Source organism: Ochotona princeps, chromosome 13 (genome assembly GCF_030435755.1).
Source record: "Ochotona princeps isolate mOchPri1 chromosome 13, mOchPri1.hap1, whole genome shotgun sequence".
Taxonomy (NCBI): Eukaryota; Metazoa; Chordata; class Mammalia; order Lagomorpha; family Ochotonidae; genus Ochotona; species Ochotona princeps.
The window spans coordinates 11,460,866-11,479,731 of NC_080844.1; the positions used below are offsets into that span (position 1 = coordinate 11,460,866).

Genomic DNA, 18,866 nt, shown 5'->3' on the forward strand with positions numbered 1-18,866 from the left:
AAAACTTAGAGCACTTAATGGACATAGGGAACTGGGTAAGCAAAGTCTGATGTTTCCAGCATCATTTCTATTGTTTCTTATGTGCAGGAAGACTCATCATATATTTTTTGGAAAAAAAACATTTCACAGTAGTCACTGGCAACTTAGAATAGCATACACTTTATAAAAAAGAGACATATCAAAAATTATTTAAAGTAAAAAATAATGGATGACATTCATTTTCCAATAAGTAATGACTAAGGAGTCTACTTAATTACAAATCTCCAAGTAGCTACTCACATAATAAAGACAAGGAAAATGAAGCAAAATCAAAGGCGTCTCATAGCAATAAGCACTTCCTGCAGGCACCTGAGCTGAAAGGACAAAGTGCAGTGGCTCCAGGTGTTTGTCACGTCTGATTAGTCTTGAAAGCCTGGATGCCATCAGACTTGTCAGCTGGTGCCCGAGCATGTGCATTTTCAGCTTGGACACTTTTCACAAAAGGAGACAAATGACCACTGAACGTAACCATTCACATTTGTTCTTTATGGAGGATTCAGTCTCTTCTACTAATTATTAAGGAAGTAGCTATGTATCTCTGCTTTACATCAGACCTCCACGGGGTATGCCTGATACACATGCTCATTAGAATGTACAGGGAGGAGAGTTATAATCATATAATACATGGTTCTGCTTCATTTTTTTAAAGTAAGAGGCTGAATGCAAACTTAAATTTCGCTGACAATCTTCTTGGTTTCACTGCAAATAATATATGAAGGTGAGTGTGGGGAGTTACACAGTTTACGCCCTCTTGAATAGGTGATTTTTTGGTGGATCCTTTAGATCAGCGACAGGTAATATTTTTTATAGAAAAAAAACAAGCATGAACAAGATGGACTTCAACAGCTTTGGGGGCCTTTCATTTACTCGATAATTGTCACAAATTTCTACACAATAACATATTGGATACTCCTTTGCTGGGGTTTTATACACTTGTTCATCAGGACCCTTTGCCAAAAATCTTCCAAAAGATATAATACTTTAAACTGAGAACTTAAGTCATGAGCACATTAAAATATAGAATCATCTATTCAAGTTTCTAACAGAACCATTAGGGGACAACTAATAAACATCACGCAACCTTCTGGCAAATATAAAATGCATTTCCACCATAGATATTTTCAGTATTTAAGACCTTGAATTTCGACTAAACAGTTGTGATAAACATATAGAGTCCTTTCTTGTCCCTAGATGGCATTATGTCTATTATTATTGAATGTTCTTTAAGAGCAGTTTGAAATATATTTTCAACAATAATAACATAACCCGAAATAAGAATTGTAGATATTCATTGTTTGATTCAGAAATATTTGTATTCCTATTCCATGGAATAGGAGGTTTTTTTTTTAATAGAGAAATTTTAACCAGCATTTCCCCAAACTGCAGGAAAAGAAATCTTTTGTATGCTTTCAAATACTGTGCCTTTTTATTAAAACAATGTAAACATGACAACTCAACACCACTGATAATTGAAAAAAGACTGGGCATGTGAACACTGGTTTCCTTAATGCCCCGTGAAGGTAAAGGAAAATAAAGCAGACAGTTAAATCTTCAGGAAAGCGTTCAGTTCACCTCAGTGGTAAAAATATTGCTTTATTCCAAATGAACATACAACATCACTTGCTGTTCTTTTGGGGGCTTCTTGTGAACTGAACAGTCTGGGCTTTGTGATTTCAGCAATTTATTCTTTCCGTATTAACCACAGAAGCCAATGCCTTGGTCCACACATAGTAGACTTGGTGTGAAACAAATGCGTGGGAAATGAAATGGTCAATTGGATATTTGGCTTGTGTAAATATTTTAAGGAGGCATGGTTCCAAACAAACTTAATTTGCTTTGGGAGACTGATTTTCTTTAAAGAATCAATAGTTGTTCTTCTTACAAGTGTTCACATCAGAAAATGGGCTTGACATTATCAAGAGTTTTATGGAACCCCACCATGCAAGTGACCATGACTTAGGAACTTACTAAGTGAACTTCATGTTTAATGGGAAAAATTAAAGGGAACAGATTTAGAAGGGACATTTTTTAAATATTAGATTCCCTGATGTTTCAGAACAAATTTGAGTGAGCTTAATAAACACACACACAGGCACACACATGTGTACAATGAACACATGTGCATGCAGTGTATGTAAGCTCACACACACACACACACACACACACACACTGGAAACATGCCTTCAGAACCTTTAAACAATTCCAAAGGGGGAAAAATTCTCTATTAGCATGATTTTAGTGGTACAACATTGTGATTGGATTTTTTTCTCTTTCTCTATAGTATTTTTTGTACCTTCCTCTGAGATTCTGCGCTTTCGCATTTCAGAGGAAGAGGGCAAACACGTAGTTAAGATTGCCTCAATTACTCCTTCTCTCTCCTGTTTTCCATTTCAGTCTTGGTACCATTCTTCAAAAAATCAAATACAAAACACTACATTTTTTGACATGACAAAACCTGGGATGAGGCCGTAGGGTTCAAGAGAAAGTCAGGGGCTGGGATGGGTGAGCCAAATAGCAAACGCCACCTGCTCACTGGCACATCCACCCTCAGGCTTCAGCTCATCTCTAGGAACTAGACTAACTGCCAGGGCTTTCTGGTGAAGAAGCACAGTGGCACTGTGGGACTGAGGGAGTCGATTGCCCACATCTTCTAAGAGCCAAAGAGGAGGACCGTGTTGGGACTAACTGAAACGGGATTCAGAATTCTACCCAAAAGCTTTAGCGGAAGCTTTATCCCTCCTGAAACATTTCTTTCCCCTTAAAAAAATATTTTGTTAAAAAACACTATGATATGAGGGCGATAGACTATTTGGTTTCTTCTAAGTAGATGCTCTTAAATTAATGCATATAAATAATTTTGTATTTACTTTCCTCTCTTTCCTGTTGAGCAAAGCATAGAATGCACAGATTCTCAAGTCACTTGGTCAATGCAGAGTCTCTTTGTATTTCGTTTCTTAAGACAAATTGTGCCTCTCGTTCTGATTTGGCCGTGGGACTCAGGGGGAGAAAGGCTGTGTTTTCACTTGCACTGTCCTCCGTCTCTACGCTGGCCAGTTCATAGTCTTCCAACCGTCTGGCATCAGTCAGAATTCGGATCTGCTCTTGGACAGTTTCTAGCAATATTTTCACTTCCTGTTGTTCTGCTATAAGACAATCGCTGACTGGGATACTCACATTGACAATGTCAGCAGAGAAAGAGTTTTTGCACCATTTGATGCTTTTGACTTCAGAAATCCCTGGCATTTGCATGCAGGTTTCTTCTAGACCCACTGAAGGGATGATGGGCACAGAACTGGCCCTTGTAGACGGATATCCCAGCAGGTCCTTTTGATCCAAGCTATTAAAATAGGGGTTTGTTTCTCTTGAAGGCAGTTGCATATTTATTGATGCATTTTGTTGGGTTTTTAAACCATTGGATGAATACCTGAAAAAGAAAAAAAAAAAGAAGTTACACAATCTGCTTCCTGCTGTGCCTCTCGAGGGTAATACTCAATCCACAAAGCACCACATGCAGCAGCTCACTGAATTCTCACAGCAACCCCATGAGACGGATAATACGCTCCCAGTTACACAGAGAAGTAAACTGAAGCTCAGATAGGTCAAGTGACTTGCCCAAGGTCACACAGAAAATAAGTGACAGACTGAGACTCAAACCCAGATCTTCTTACTTTAAGTCCAGGGGTCTTTCAACACACCACAGCTGTAAAGGCAGGTGGGATATAGTCTTCCTGACCTCTATCCTAGAATACAAAGTAAATGGGGATTGAGCAGGTAAGTGTGGCCTTTCCGTAGTGACAAACAGGAAACCCATAATGGCATTATTCCATCAACTCGACCACCCTCTCAGCCACAACATAGTCCAGTAGACTTCTTTGGGGCCACCCTACTTGAAGGCAATAGGGATGCCCAAGGATAAGCACCAAGACATTGCATTTCTATGCATTTCTGGTTCACATTGAATTTCAGGGGGCACAAATTCAAGTGCCAATGGCACTTTGCCTCCTACGCATGGGCTGTCTGGCAGATGGCCTGGCTAGAGAGAGGGATGGGAAGCATATGATTTCTCTGCATCCGGGGAAGGGGGAAGAAATAAGTGCAGTTGGGTTTCTTCAGCCTATTAGCTTTGCTGACATCATTTCTGGAGCTCAGAAAGGCAGTTCATGGGTGCATGGCAATGGGTTGACAAGGATGTCAAAATGCCCCTCCAAGTGCTTTGGAAATGGCAGCCTCTGGCTCTTCTCCTTGATAGTTTAGGGCTTGTGATTTTTTTTCCTCCTTTGAGCTTTTCAGTGCTGCAAACTCATACAGATCCATTACAGATGAATGGATACGTGGTTTTGGAACTTAAAAATTTCCTTTAGTTCTCATTGTTTGTCTCTCACTGAACATATCTGGCACGTTCCATACCAGCAATGTCAGGAAAGACTTAGATAACACACTGATGGAATTATGACTGCTTATGAAGGACTATACTACTGTAATAATATGGGGAAAAATCAGTAGTAGGTTGGAAATTTGGGGAGGGGGTAAGGAAATCCAATTCCCTATCTAATTGTACAGTAAAAGTTTAAATTTTAAATTTTAAAAACCACAATATAAAACAGATCTAATCTCAACACAATAAATATTACTTCCTGGTTTACTTTATAATGCAAATTACACTTGTATTTCTCTGTGTAGAGAATAATTTCAATTTCAATCTTAAATTGAGACGCATGCTAACTATACATTTTTCTCATAAAAAATTGTTATTGGATAATTTTCAGGTCTGCCACTCCACCAGACCAAAAAGAGAACAGACTGTGGTCTTTGGAATTTCATTTACTTTTGCCATGTCTAGCACAGAGTTGGCAATCAATAAACCTTGATCTTATTAACATGGGAAGACAAAAACAAATCTTGAATATGCATGTTCCCTTCCATTCTAATTAATACCCACTTTCAAGCATAGTAGTAGAGTTAGCAATTGCAGAATAGTTCTACAAAGCATTTTCATCTTCTATTACCTCCTTAGTTTTTCTTTAAACTTGTGGCTTATATATTATTCTAATCTTGTAATGGATGACTAAACTACCCTATGGCACACTCAAGTGACTTGCCCTAAACTTAACCTTTAATAAGTGGCAGAAAAAGGAGTTATAACCAATACGATGAAAACCAGAGGATGCTAACACACGGCCACCCCAAGGTAAACATGAATGCTTCTTTAATGTGGCATAATTTTACTCCCAAAAAGTATGTAAACCACACATAAGATCACTCTTCGGGGAACTGTACACCTTTCTCTCTTGTGTTAAGTGACTGAAAATCTGATGGGTTTCTGGTTTTCAAAAGGTTCTGATCAATGAATCAATTTCAACAAGAACAAAGGAGGCAAGTTGAAGGTTCTTGCTTTTTTATTTAGAGCTAGGCCCTGTTCTCTTAACATTGCTAATGTGTACAAAGAGACAGAAAATATACTGAACAGATTTACCATTGAAACAGAGCCAAGAAACACAGCCAGGATAAGACTGTGTTCTATATCATCAAACTATAACATCAGGTAGACTACTGTTGAGAGGTATGGGGATAGGAAAATATTCTTAACACCTGCATCAGAACGCTACCTGTAAAGCAAGGTTAGAGCAAAATGTAAACATCTTTGAGGGCCTCAGTCCTGGGATTTGAGCAGAATTTTAAGTGGAACTGAATTCCAAAATGTGATTCCTAGTTTTGTGTCCCATGACTCAATGACCCTTTCACTTGTCCAGTCCATGAATTAGTCATTCATTGATCATGACCTTGTTGGAACTGCCTTTTTATCTCATCCTTCTAGGAAGAAATCATAAATGCATTTGCCTGTGTCTATGTAAGTCAACAAGTCTTTTAGAAGAAGAAAGATCCCAACAATCAGTTACTTAGTTCCAGTAATCTGATCATCAAGGAAGCTGCGTGTGCTTCCTTGTGTAAGACTTAGTTCCTAGGATATATGGCATTAGGAGGAATGAAATAAATTGCAGAAATTCAATTTTCCTTCTGGAAGCATACAACTAGAGCTTCCATTTAAACACTCCTATTGTAGTGGTTTATTCAGTCAGAAAGGCCAAGGTTCAATCTTGGGTTCTTTCCATGGAACTATCCAAATTATTTGGGGCTAGTTATGCAAATGTCACTGTCCTTAATGTGATTATCTATAAAACATCCAAAGACTATCCAATGTGAAGTACACACTGGTATTATCTAGATATGATAAATACTCATCACATTTCATATCCTGTCTGTGGTTAAAATGTGAAACTAACTGTTGTGATCCCATTTTTATATTCATCATAGGATGCATTACCTTGATTTGCCTGACATGACCCAGTTCAAAGATTTCTGAATTGTTACTGTGGTTGACACAGGCCAGGTTTGCTCAAGAATCTCCTTTCTACTTCAGTTCTTCCCAGATGACATTAAGACAGGTGCTGGGTCCAAGCTTGGCTGCACTTTGTGCCAAGCAGAAAAGCCACACACTAGGAACTTAACTAGCAGACCGTGCCCACGTACCTAGCAAATAAGCAGCAGATGGCTGATGGATCTTACAAATTCATTCACTTCCCCTCCTGGCTAGGGCCAGATTTGAGGAGGGCCCTTAGTTGTGAAATTCTATTACTAATCCCTTTCCTAGTCCAAAGAGACAGTCAGTCCCCGGGGAGTGGAAAATAGCTGTTTTTCAAGAACTGAGAGTGGGATTGCTCCCTGGGATGAACAAATGGTGACTTCTACTTAGAGTCACCATTTATCAACATCGGGTGCATATCACACACAGGAGCATATATGTGGCCAGCCAGCCACAGAGAGTGTCCCCAACCCAATGGTGACTAAACCAGAACAAAGCTACCACCATTCCAACATTCCATCTGAGTCCCCCCAGGAGGCCATACTTGAAGTATTGCCTGAATATGCAGTGGGAATCCCTGAGCCCCTGAGGACACCTGTATGCCTGGCTTGACACCTGACCCCATAGTGTAATGATGGACACAGCAATTCCCCGCAGAAAGGAGAGCAGCACAGGATGGATTTTCTCTCCTGCCAAAAGATCTCCAAAGTTCATTTTCCTTTAATTCTTCTCATGCTGACATTTGTCCAAAGTTAATGCCATATCATCAGTGATTTAAAAGAAAAGTAATTACAAAACATGATTAGTTATAATTATTGGTTAAATGTAAGCCAGAAATACGGCCAAGAACAATACTAAGTGCTTTTGACTTGCATTATACATTTTGGACAACTTGGCTGTTACTTTGAATTTGCAACTGTCGCCCTAAATCTGTATCAAATGCATTTTACAGTCCATTTGGAATTACTTCAAAATTACAAAAGCTGGCTGCAGGCTATTTATGTCCTATCTTCTAGTCTTAAAGAAATCTGTTGCCAAGCTTTGTCAGACAGTGTGCAGTTTACCCAGGGGCCAGAAGAAAAAAAGAAAAGGTAAAGTTCTACATGAGACCTCCCACCTGCTTTGTTCTTTAGTTTGACAGACAATCTGGAAAAATAACCAAGGCTGGAGCAGCATAGCAATCTGACCTTGTTCATTCAGAAAGATAAAAACTATAGGCCGCCATTACCTGATGTGGGTGAAGAAACTGATTGGAATTTCTGGAATAAAAACCTGGATGCATGGCTCTTTAAATTAATGATGCCATTATAATGACATTATGACACCATTATTTCCATGGTTATAAGTACTAAGTCCTACCTCTTTGATTATTTGTAGTCAGGTGCAAACTCTGTACATGTGACATTATATTTAAAGTTTTTCTGGTCATCCTCAGGGGACTGCTATTATTCTCCACTTGTAAATAAGAAAACATAAGCTTGGGCCCGGCGCAGTGGCCTAGCAGCTAAAGTCCTCGCCTTGAACGCGCTGGGATCCCATATGGGCGCCGGTTCTAATCCCGGCAGCTCCACTTCCCATCCAGCTCCCTGCTTGTGGCCTGGGAAAGCAGTTGAGGACGGCCCAAAGCCTTGGGACCCTGCACCCGCGTGGGAGACCCAGAAGAGGTTCCAGTTTCCCGGCTTTGGATCGGCGCACATTGGCCGTTGCGGCTCACTTGGGGAGTGAAACATCGGATGGAAGATCTTCCTCTCTGTCTCTTCTCTACTCTGTATATCCGGCTTTCCAATAATAATAAATCTTAAAAAAAAAAAGAAAACATAAGCTCACATGGTAAGATTTTCTCAAGTTCATATGCAAGAAAAAAGGAACAAAGATGGGACTTGAGCTCCAGTCAGTTTAAGCAAGGGCTTTGGCATTTGATAGACAGCACTAGGTCAACTAAATGCATGCTGGACAAAAACCAACCAGTACTCGAGTCACCATGTAGTGAGCCTTGTGGGGCTCAATGCATTGGGGTGGCAGGACAACTTTTGTAATGTAACTTGTGGCACCCCCTCAAGTCCCAAGGTCATCCATGAGTTCAATATGTTCTACTGTGACAATAAGCTCTTAATATTGAGCTAAAATCCACATTCAGAAATGCAGAATGGAAGCAGAAACTGTCTAAATGTTATAGCTAGTTCTTTAGGGCATTGTTTATAGTACTAATGAGAGAATTAAGTACTGTTCCTTAAAACTACTGGTATATGAAGGAACATTTTAATCTTCTTAAGTCATCTCTACTATTATTTTTATAAAAGATGACTTCCCAGTTGTTTTAGAACAGATGTAATAACATATTACCTAAATAGCTATACTTGCTTTCCTCCTAGTGTTATATTTGTTTTTTTCAGTCTAACTGTCCCTAAAACACATTTGTTTATAACTGTTATTTTGAGATGGTTTGTCTTTGGGGAAATAGAGTAGCAACCTTAAAAAGCCAATCAATAAAGAAATCAGTGAATAAAACCTCAAGAAAAATATAATTCAGTTGAAAGTGATAGCATCGGTATAACATCCTCCATAAGTCCCATTGCTTTGAAGACCTACCCTTGACAAGGGATTGTATCCTGGTCTGGGATCCTTGATTCCTCTAGCTGTTGATACGCTGGTCCCATCATCCCGCCCAGCCTCCTGCGGGGAGAAGGCGGGGTCCTTCTGAAGGCATTCCTGTGGAGCATCCCACTCCTTGGCCCTGGGCTGCAGCATGAGGAGAGACTCCTTCTGGGGAAAGTTCGACAGGAAACAAACCAAAAACCATCATAGCAATCAACTCACAGGTGGTCTCTCAAACTACTCAAACACCATCAAGCCAAATCCCCAAAGCTCTGGGCCAAGAGCTGTTATGAGGGGGGCTGTTTACTCTTGGAGACCCTGACAAACAGAAGCTCCTATCTTTATTGCTTCTTATTTTAATTGGGTTGACCTAAATTTCCAGCAAAAGGTAAAAGGTGAGCTTCAGAATTTCTTAAGCTGTTACTTTCATCCCCATTAGTCAAGCTGTAGGATCTCACCTCTCTCTTTCTCTGATAGAGATAAAATTGGCCTTATTATTGCATATAAAATCTAAACATAGGAAGCAGAGGGCTATGTGAAAACATTTTCACTTGTAAGTGACAGACTAACTAAAAAATACCTCACTTGAATAGTCATTTTCTTTTTAACACATGTGTTAAATTCCTGGCTAACTGCTCCAGATTTTCATCAAATTTGAGAAAAAAAATTTTGAACAAACAGCTGATTATACATTTAATTTGATGTATATGCACATTGAAATTCCCAAATATTCCTGTCTGTAGATGCCATCAAACAGCAAAAGGCAGGAGTGGCATGAACCATTGACCTTAAAAAGGGGTACCCCCTACGTGATATTAAATCAAAGAACTAGAGTCCCTAAGAATTAAGAGATTCCTACGACTACTTCTATCCAGCATCCAGTGGCAAAGACAGAGTCTTCAGGGGACAATGCTGTCATCAGGTGCATGTGGCCCTAAGTCTCAGGTCAGTAGGTTGCAATGCGTGCAATTCTGGGAAAGGCGTTTGTTCCAGAATTCCACAGGGAAACAAGCAGCCCTTTCAATTGTGTCACTTGAGGAGATTTGACCATTTACACAGTTGTAGTCAGTGTCTAAGAGAAAAGTGTAGGGCTGTGAGAGACATGATGCTGTAAGGGATACTCAGGTGTAGCAACAGTGGGAAATGTTTTTAAGCCTCTAGCTGAAAGAAACAGGACACGGAGCCTTGGTGAAAATGGAGGAAAAATCAAATCAATAAGAGATGGCCACTTGGCAAGCTCTGTGGTCAAGAACCAGGGAGGAAGGTGCATAGTGCTAGGGTCTCTTCTGTCTCTTATCTGTGTCTCCCTTTAAATCAACAGAAGCCAGAGGACAAGGGGTCCTGCAGCCCTCCTGGGGCACAGGGAAGGGCAAAGAAACAGGGGGGACTGGACAGAGGGGCTAAGGGGAGATTTAGTGTTTTGCTTAACTAAGCAGGAGGAGCCTTCTGAAAAATTCATCTGAAGAGATCTGTCACCAACATTTTTGCATCAAAATACGCACCTTGTCTTTAAAGGTTTATTTATTTTTTATTTGAAGTCAGATTTACAGAGAGGAGGAAATACAGAGAGGAAGATCTTCTGTCTGATGAGTCCCCAAGTGGTCACAATGGCCAGAGGTTTACCAATCCAAAGCCAGGAACCAGGAGTCTCCCACACTGGTGCAGGTTCCCAAGGCTTTGGGCTGTCCTCAATTGCTTTAGGGAGCTGGATGGGAAGTGGGGCTGCCAGCATTAAAACCAGGGCCCATATGGGATCTTGGCCCATGCAAGGCAAGGACTTTAGCCACTAGGCTACCGGGCCCAAAATATACAGCTTTTAATTATCCTTTTCTGAGATTTTATTTAAGTCTTCCTATTTTGAAGGTTTAAATAAAAGGAAAAAGAGTGCATAGCATCTAGCATGACAGTGGCACACAGTAGGTACCCAGCACAATCAGTAGCCTAGTAGCTCTGTCTCAAGTGGAAACACAGAGAACTAGCTTTTTCCTGTTCATTGAAGGGTTGGGATTTCTTTCACTGCAGAAAAACCTAACTATGTGCTTTCTCTAAGTGAGATATATTATCAAAGAAAATTCAACAACGATAATATGCTATTGTAGACTTCTGCTTTTAAGGGCGGAAATTGGGGTGGGGCGTGAACGCATGTAGGGGGATAAACTATAGAAATGACACCTTTGAATTAATAGTGCTATATCATAAAGCGTTTGTCCAAATGAATCATATTTGCAGCACACAAAAATATATTAATTATTCTTGGCTTGACAAAATGTCGGAACAACAGAGTCTACCTGTTTGAAGAACTGTCCCATCGTATAAAACATTTCTGTACCTACTGATCAATCAACTACTCAACCATTGTAACCCTATGGCATTCAGAAAGTTATGGAGCAGTCGACAGGAATTATAAATCAGTGAGTGGGTTATCAATCCTGAAAACATTTAAGGCTATTATTGCATGTTTTACAAACCAAAAACCATGATATTTGAAACTATAATTTACAAAGTGCTAAAACCAGTTTATCAATCAACTGCTGAATGCCAAGGGATATTGCAATGTCAATGAACAGAAGAAAAAGGAAGGTCTCCTAAAGATATACTCAATTAATCTGCAGTGACTTCAGGAATCCACAGTAATGAACATAGAAATGAACAAGGACTGGGAGCAAGAGTATTACAGCTCAGATGTATCAGACGCTGTGTTTTATTTTTTCCACTGCATGTTATAGTTTTAGAGTAACATAATATTGAATTATTTTATTGAGCTGGGTGGAATACTACTTTAATATGTGTGATAATCAGCAGGGGAAAATACTGTTTTGGAGAAATCAATCCATCTTCTAAAAGGTGGGTAATTTTGGACTTGTTTCTCCAATTAGGTCCAGTCAAATGAAATGATGTTTTCACTAGGAAACATTCAGTAAATGCAACAATTGCCACAACCAAAACTTGCATCTAATAGCTAAAGCATTCTCCTGGATCCAAACATAGTTCAAGCCTGACTGGAACATAGTCAAATCATTAAAAATATTAGCAAGCCTTCGGTGTCTAAGTCTCTGTTCTCACTGAATGAGAATAAAAATCACCATCAAGAGTTGACCATCAGTGTTGAGCAATTTGAAATCTCAAAATAAACGTGGCCAGGAAGAATGAAGTCTTTTCCATGCAATGCATCAAATGACAAGAGAAGAAGTAGCTTTCTTACATAACACATGTATCTGACTTGGTAAACCTCAAAGTGTTTGCAATGAAAACGGAAGTGAAGAGCGGGTGTCCTCCTTGCTAAGCACACTTATTATTTCTTATCTTTCATACAAAACCGTCTGTTTTTTATTACATATTTTCATTTTCAACACCACTCACTAAGAGAATGATGCTTAAATCTTAGGAAAATTGGGCCTGGAGCAGTAGACTAGGGGCCTAAGTCCTTGCCTTGAACGCCCGGGATCCCACATGGGCGCCGGTTCTAATCCTGGCAGCTCCACTTCCCATCCAGCTCCCTGCTTGTGGCCTAGGAAAGCAGTTGAGGATGGCCCAATGCATTGGAACCCTGCACCCGTGTGGGAGATTCAGTAGAGGCTCCTAGCTCCTGGCTTCAGATCGGCACAGCTCTGGCTGTTGCGGCCACTTGAGGAGTGAATCACCGGACAGAAGATTTTTCCTCTCTGTCTCTCATCCTCTCTGTATATTTGACTTTCTGGTAAAAATAAAATAAATCTTCAAAAATATATTAGGAAAATTGAATGTATACATTTGAACATACCTAAACATGTGTTGTTTTCCAGTATTAGTCCCAAACTTCATCATTTCCTGGAATTACAGATCTCTTACATATAAAACACTAAAGTCTCAACTAAAGGATGATACAGTACATGTTCCACTTTGGAGAGACATCAAATGAATCAAAATCTTTATTATTTTACTTTCTCGGGCCAGCTGGAAGGCACTTTCTGTGGTTAGTGTGCAAAAGAGGGCCACCTTGTTGATAACAGAAGATCTTAGAGAACTAAGGAGACTTTCCAGACTCTTTCTCCCTGCGAGGTAGGCTTTTATGGAAGCCAGGTTGAGAGAAATGGAGCGTGCCCCATCAGCTGCCCAGGGAAGAATGAATCATGAACTTTGCAGATGATGGAAACGGAGGCCAGGGGGAAATGCCACGGTTTTAATAGTTTTCCAGAAAACAATTGTTTTATTCACTGGTCTGTGTCTTTAGTTAAAGCTAGGGATTCCTAATCACTTCTCCCGCCTTCCAATAAGGCCTGCAAGGGAGAACAGCAACTCTGATCACCTGTTAAACCCCTCCGCCATGACTCACAGGACTAGCACGAGTGAACATCTTGGCATGCGTTGTGGAGCGTACCATGGTATGAACTGGCCCGCCACTACCATGGTTAGCTACCTGTACCTGTGGTGTTTGGCAGACTGGCTTCCTCTGTCAGCAGAAGGGACCTCGGGAAAGGACTGGGGACCAGTGAAACTCGATTCCATCATCTTCTCCAACGCAGTCACAGGATGCCTTTCTGCCTTCGAGTACTGAAGGAAACAACATGCACAGGGTTGAGTTGGAGGATTCATTGGTGGAGGAGAAAAGGAATATGAGACAACACAACAGTTGGGCACTGAAAATTGCTGAGCTGTCAGTTCCTCCTAGGCACCCAATCAGAAAAAGCAGAAAGACATCATTGGTATCCTGTTTGTCACAGGCACGGGGTGGCCCATAACCTCACCCCGACCTGCTTGGTGATGTCAGGCCCATTCCAGAAGGGCTCTTCACTTCAGAATCCTGGGTCTGTTTTCTCATTTGATTCTGCGTTGACTGCACACTGTGCCTAACAGCCAAAAAGTATTGGCAGCCTGTTTTATTGCATGTGAATTCTACGACAAACAAAATGAATTAACAGCTGGGTTACTCTTGGTAGCAGCTGAATAGACACTAATGGAAGGACTTCACTGTGGGACACTGACTCAGAATACCTGCCCACTGCGCCATGGCTTCTCCCTGGCAGCCTGCTACCAGGTGATTATAGTGTCCAACAAGAGTAACACATGAGCACTACTTCTTTACAGCTCCTAACTCTGGGTTTCCGCTTTGGCTAGAGTAAATCATTGAGGGATGGATGGATTTTAAAAACTGTACCATCATCATCATCATCATCATTGTTTTACAATGTAGTTCTATAGGTTCTGGGGTTTCCCCTCCTCCTCCCAAAATCCCCCTCCCTCACTAATTTTCCCCATATCATCACAATAGCATAATCCTTCATAAACACACACATGTCCATCATTTTGCTATTTAAGCGTATCCCTACACTGCAGGTAGGGACGATGGCAGAGAATCCAACATCCCATTGTCAATCACATTTAACGGTTTCTTTGGGAGTGTTCACTCTAATCCAAGACTGCCTCTGTTGAGAATGCAAAACAAAGCTAAGGTAAACAAACATACACTTGCAATCTCACAAACGAAGGATGTGATGGAGCCCAGAGAACCAGGAACCAAAGAAAATGGACAGAATGCATCTCTACAACTGAATAAAAGATCTCATGGGATCTGATAGTTTTGTTTTAGGATGGATGGATTTTTACTAATGATTTTTTACACTAGTTGTGGCTGATAAGGCTATCATAGAAGGTTAATGCTGATTGATTTTAGATAATGATGGAAAAACATTTGCATGTGTATGAAAAACGTCATTGGAGTATAAGAAATAAGTGGAAAACATGGAACAGGAAGTATAAAGATAACTTTTATTCAGCAAAACTAATAATGGAGGGTTGTAACAATACAACATGGTAAGTTGAAAAGAAGTATAAAAGGGTATATGTGAGATCATAAGTGATTATGATACCTGTGGATGATTCTATTTAACAACAAAATGACAGATATCCACATATTAACTCAGAAAACCCAGTCATCTGCCATCTGAAAGAGCTCATTTGAAAATTATAGAGAAAAAGATCAAGTGACTAGAGTTAAAGGTACATTCTAAGAATTACAGGGGAAGAAAGCTTATAACATCCATAGCAAATAAAACATAATTCTGTATAAAATACATCTTAAAAGAGACAAGATGGATGTTTTCTGTCAACAGAAGGAACAACCCACTAAGTGATAAACAGTTATGCCTTTTAATCTACCTAACAACATAGCTTTAAAATTACAAAGTAGAACTACCAGCACTACATGAAAATCCGCAACGATAATGAGAATCTCAAGTGCGTGTTACAGGAATAGACGCAGAGTTTCAAGTCAGAGGGAAATGTAAGACGCAAGAGTAAACGTGCTAGAGTGATTTTTAACTCATGAAAGAAATTTGTTGTATACCTTAGCTCATGAAATAAAAGGTTAATGAAGGAGTCACATGCATGCAATATATAGTAAACACAAGAAAATTATGTATGAAAAAATTCTCAATAAACCGCAAAAAATATAAAGCAATAAGTTTTGGTGATTTAACCATATCAAACTTAAGGTAGGAAGCTGGTTTTTAACCTAGCAGCTAAGAGGCCTGTGTTCCAAAGCAGAATTTTAAGGCTGACTTGTCACTTGGGCTCAAAGTCCAGCTTCCTGACACTATGGATGGGAGGAGGGTAGGCGAGGCAGTGAAGCAATTGCAGTAACTGGGTTCCTACCACCGACGTGGGAGCTCCAGATTGTTCCTAACTCTTGATTTGGGCCTAGTCCCAATCATTGCAAGCACATTGAAAATGAATCAGGCTCTGGCACAATAGCCTAGTGACTAAATCCCAGCCTAGAACGCACTGGGATCCCCTTTGTGAGCAAGTTCATATGGCAGCAGCTCCCTGCTTTTGGCCTGGGAAAGCAGTAGAAAATGGCCAAAAGCCTTAGAAGCCTGCACCTGTGTGGGAGACCTGAAAGAAGCTCCTGGCTCTTGGCTTTGGGTCAGCTCAACTCCAGCCGTTGAGGCCACTTGGGGAGTGAACCAGCAGACAGGATATCTTTCTGTCTCTCATTCTCTCTGTAAATCTGACTTTGCATTAAAAATAAATAAATCTTAAAAAAAAAAACATGAACCAACATAGATGCAACATACAGTAGTTCTCTTCATCTCTCTCTCTCTTCCTCCCTTTGCATCTCAAATAAACAAATATGATTTAAAAATAAAAATAAGGGGCTGGCCTTGTTGAGGTAACAGGTAAAGCTTCTGCCTTTGGCACTCTGTATGGGAGCTGATTAAAGTCCTGGCTGCTGCACCTCCCGTGCAGATCCCTGCTAATCGTTTAGAAAAGGGTGGCAGAGAATGGCTCAAGTGCTGTGCCTCTGTGACCGCTCTGAAAGACTGGGAAGAAACCTCTTGCTCGCTTGCTCTCTCTGTAAATAGTTCTCTCTGCAACTCTGATTTCAAACAACAAAAAATAGAATGAACAAAAAACTGAGTGAACCACAGCAGATTTCAGAAATCAGCAGAATTCATATAGATTAGATAGATTTTATTCCACGTTTTGGATTTGATGATCATTAATGAATGATTTATTTAATAAAAACTCTGTAAGACTATATTAATACATCTATGTAACTATGAGGGTAAAGTTAATTGTAATCTTAAGAGAGAAATTTCCGATTGGGATTAAACGCTTAGAAACCATAAAGAACTAAAGCTAAACTTGATTAGCTTCCAACTTAATGTGGTAAGCAGCAAACATGATTAATTAAAAAAAAACTCAAAACATAATGAAAAAATTGGAAAATATTGGCTACTCAGATGTCATTCAATACTGTTCTTAAGGTTTAAAGAGTGCACAGAAATCTATTGGAAAGAAATGAAAAGCAATCCTATCCACAAAAAATTTCACGGAAAATTAAAGGAGAATGTGCAAAAGAATGAAAGCAACCAATCAAAAAGTAAGCCTGTGGTTGCATCTGCGTGCCCCAGGAAAACGCAACAAATACTGCATAAAAATGTCAGGATTGAATGTGTGTGTGTGTGTGTGTGTGTGTGTGTGTCTACTTCAAAATCTCCCAGAGAAACAAAATGAAAGCTTGTTTCAGTGCAAAATTATAAAACTCCATAAAAAATCGTTTTTTTTATAACAACCTTTCTATGAAATTTTTGAAGGCCCTCTGATGCATATTTTGCTTTGTGTTTATATAAACACATGCATGTGTATTATGTATGTGGATAAACAGAACAAAATTTCAAAACTTCTTTGAAAGGAAGATTTGCAGAAATAGAAGACAGGTGGACAGAGATATCTTTGATTTGCTAGTTCACTTCCAGATGGCCACAACAAAAGGGTTGGAGTCATGCTGAAGCCAGGAGCTAGGAGCTTCTTCTGGATATTCCATATGGGTGCGGGATCCCAGGCACCTGTGTCACCCTCTGCTGCTTTTCAGGGAATTCAGTGAGGAGCGAAATGGCAAGTGGAGCAGCAGGGACACAAACTGGCACCCGTTTAAGACACTGATTTTGCAATTGGCAGCTCTATTCCTTACACCACATCCCTGACCCCAAGAAGCACATATGTTTTGTGCATGTATGTACATGTTTTTCATGCATCCACTCAGACTTTTTTTATTTTAAAGATTTACTTATTTTTAATTGCAAAATCAGGTATACAAAGAGGAGCAGAGAGAGGAAGATCTGCCCGTTGATTTGCTCCCCAAGCGACCGCAAAGGCTAGAGCTGTGGAATCTCTTCTGGGTCTCCCACGTGGGTGTGGAGTTCCCAAGGCCTTGAGCCATCCTCGACTGCTTTCCCAGGCCACAAGCAGGGAGCTGGATGGGAAGGGGAGCTGCCGGGATTAGAACCGGTGCCCATATGGGATCTTGGCGCGTTCAAGGCGAGGACTTTAGCCGCTGGGCTACCGTGCCAGGCCCCCACTGGGATTTTTTTACAAACAAAATAGGGGTGGATATTTGATGCAGAGGTTGAAATTCTAGATGGAATGCTTTCAGGCCACAGCAGAGTGCCCAGGTTCACATTGTGGCTTCCAGGTAAAACAGACATGGGACAACAAATGACAGCTCAAGTGCTTGGGTGTCTGCGCCTCCAGGTGGGAGACCTGGACTGAATTTCCCAGCTCCTGGCTTCGCCTACCCAGCTGTTGTAACCACTAGGAAGGAAAGCCAGTGGATAGGAACTCAATCTCTCTCTGAGCTTCCCTCCCTTTTGAATTAATTAATACACAATTAAACAATTAAATATCAATCATATTTTATTCTTGGAGAGATGTACAGGTGTTTAAAGCAAAGGAAACTAGAATAAATGTCATGGTGCACCAAAGAAAAAGTACATGATGTTATCTACCTTTAAGATCAAAGCACCGCAGTGATTTTCTTTATCAGCACTTCCAAAAACAGCCACACAGTGGCAGTAGTGATCACTACTTCAGGAAGAATCAGCCTTCTACAGCACAAGTTGATAGAAGCTGGTCATTTTTTAAAGGGAGTAAATGAACAGCACACACACACTCAAAAAGAATACTTGGAGATAAGGAGATAATTTGGGGGAAAATGATTACTTTCAACAACTCCAAGTAATAAAGATCCAATATGACGGAAATACTCCCATTATGTCCTGTGTTACCAGTTAGGCCTACGTATTGCAAACCATGCTCAGATTTTTACCGCCTTAGAAGTGCACCAAGTTCCTACAGTCAGACACAGCCACACAACACATCATCTCGTGTTTTCTGCCAGAGAAAGGTGGAAAATACCATTTTGCAATATACACAGAGTCCCCTCCACAAGTGTGTATTTGCCAATGTGCAAGACTTTAGCAGAGTCTTAATCTCACACAAAAGAATGCCGTTTTCCCAACTCCAGCTCACAGGAGCCATTGTGCTTCCCGTAAGAAGACAAACAGATGTGAAGACAAACACTTGTGAAAGGCACAACCCAGGGATACATATC

General features: G+C 40.3%; 1 protein-coding gene across 1 annotated transcript in view; it reads right to left on the reverse strand.

Annotated features, from left to right (window-relative positions):
- Positions 1-2,274: 2,274 nt before the first annotated feature.
- NRG3 (neuregulin 3) overlaps positions 2,275-18,866 on the reverse strand; it is a 221,736-nt gene continuing 205,144 nt past the window's right edge. The window contains exons 5-8 of the mRNA XM_058671601.1: positions 13,398-13,525; positions 8,990-9,163; positions 3,708-3,779; positions 2,275-3,463 (exon numbers count right to left, since the gene is read on the reverse strand). Of these exons, the coding sequence (XP_058527584.1) occupies positions 2,956-3,463; positions 3,708-3,779; positions 8,990-9,163; positions 13,398-13,525 (882 nt within the window). The 3' untranslated portion in view covers positions 2,275-2,955. The remainder of the gene's footprint in view (positions 3,464-3,707; positions 3,780-8,989; positions 9,164-13,397; positions 13,526-18,866) is intronic.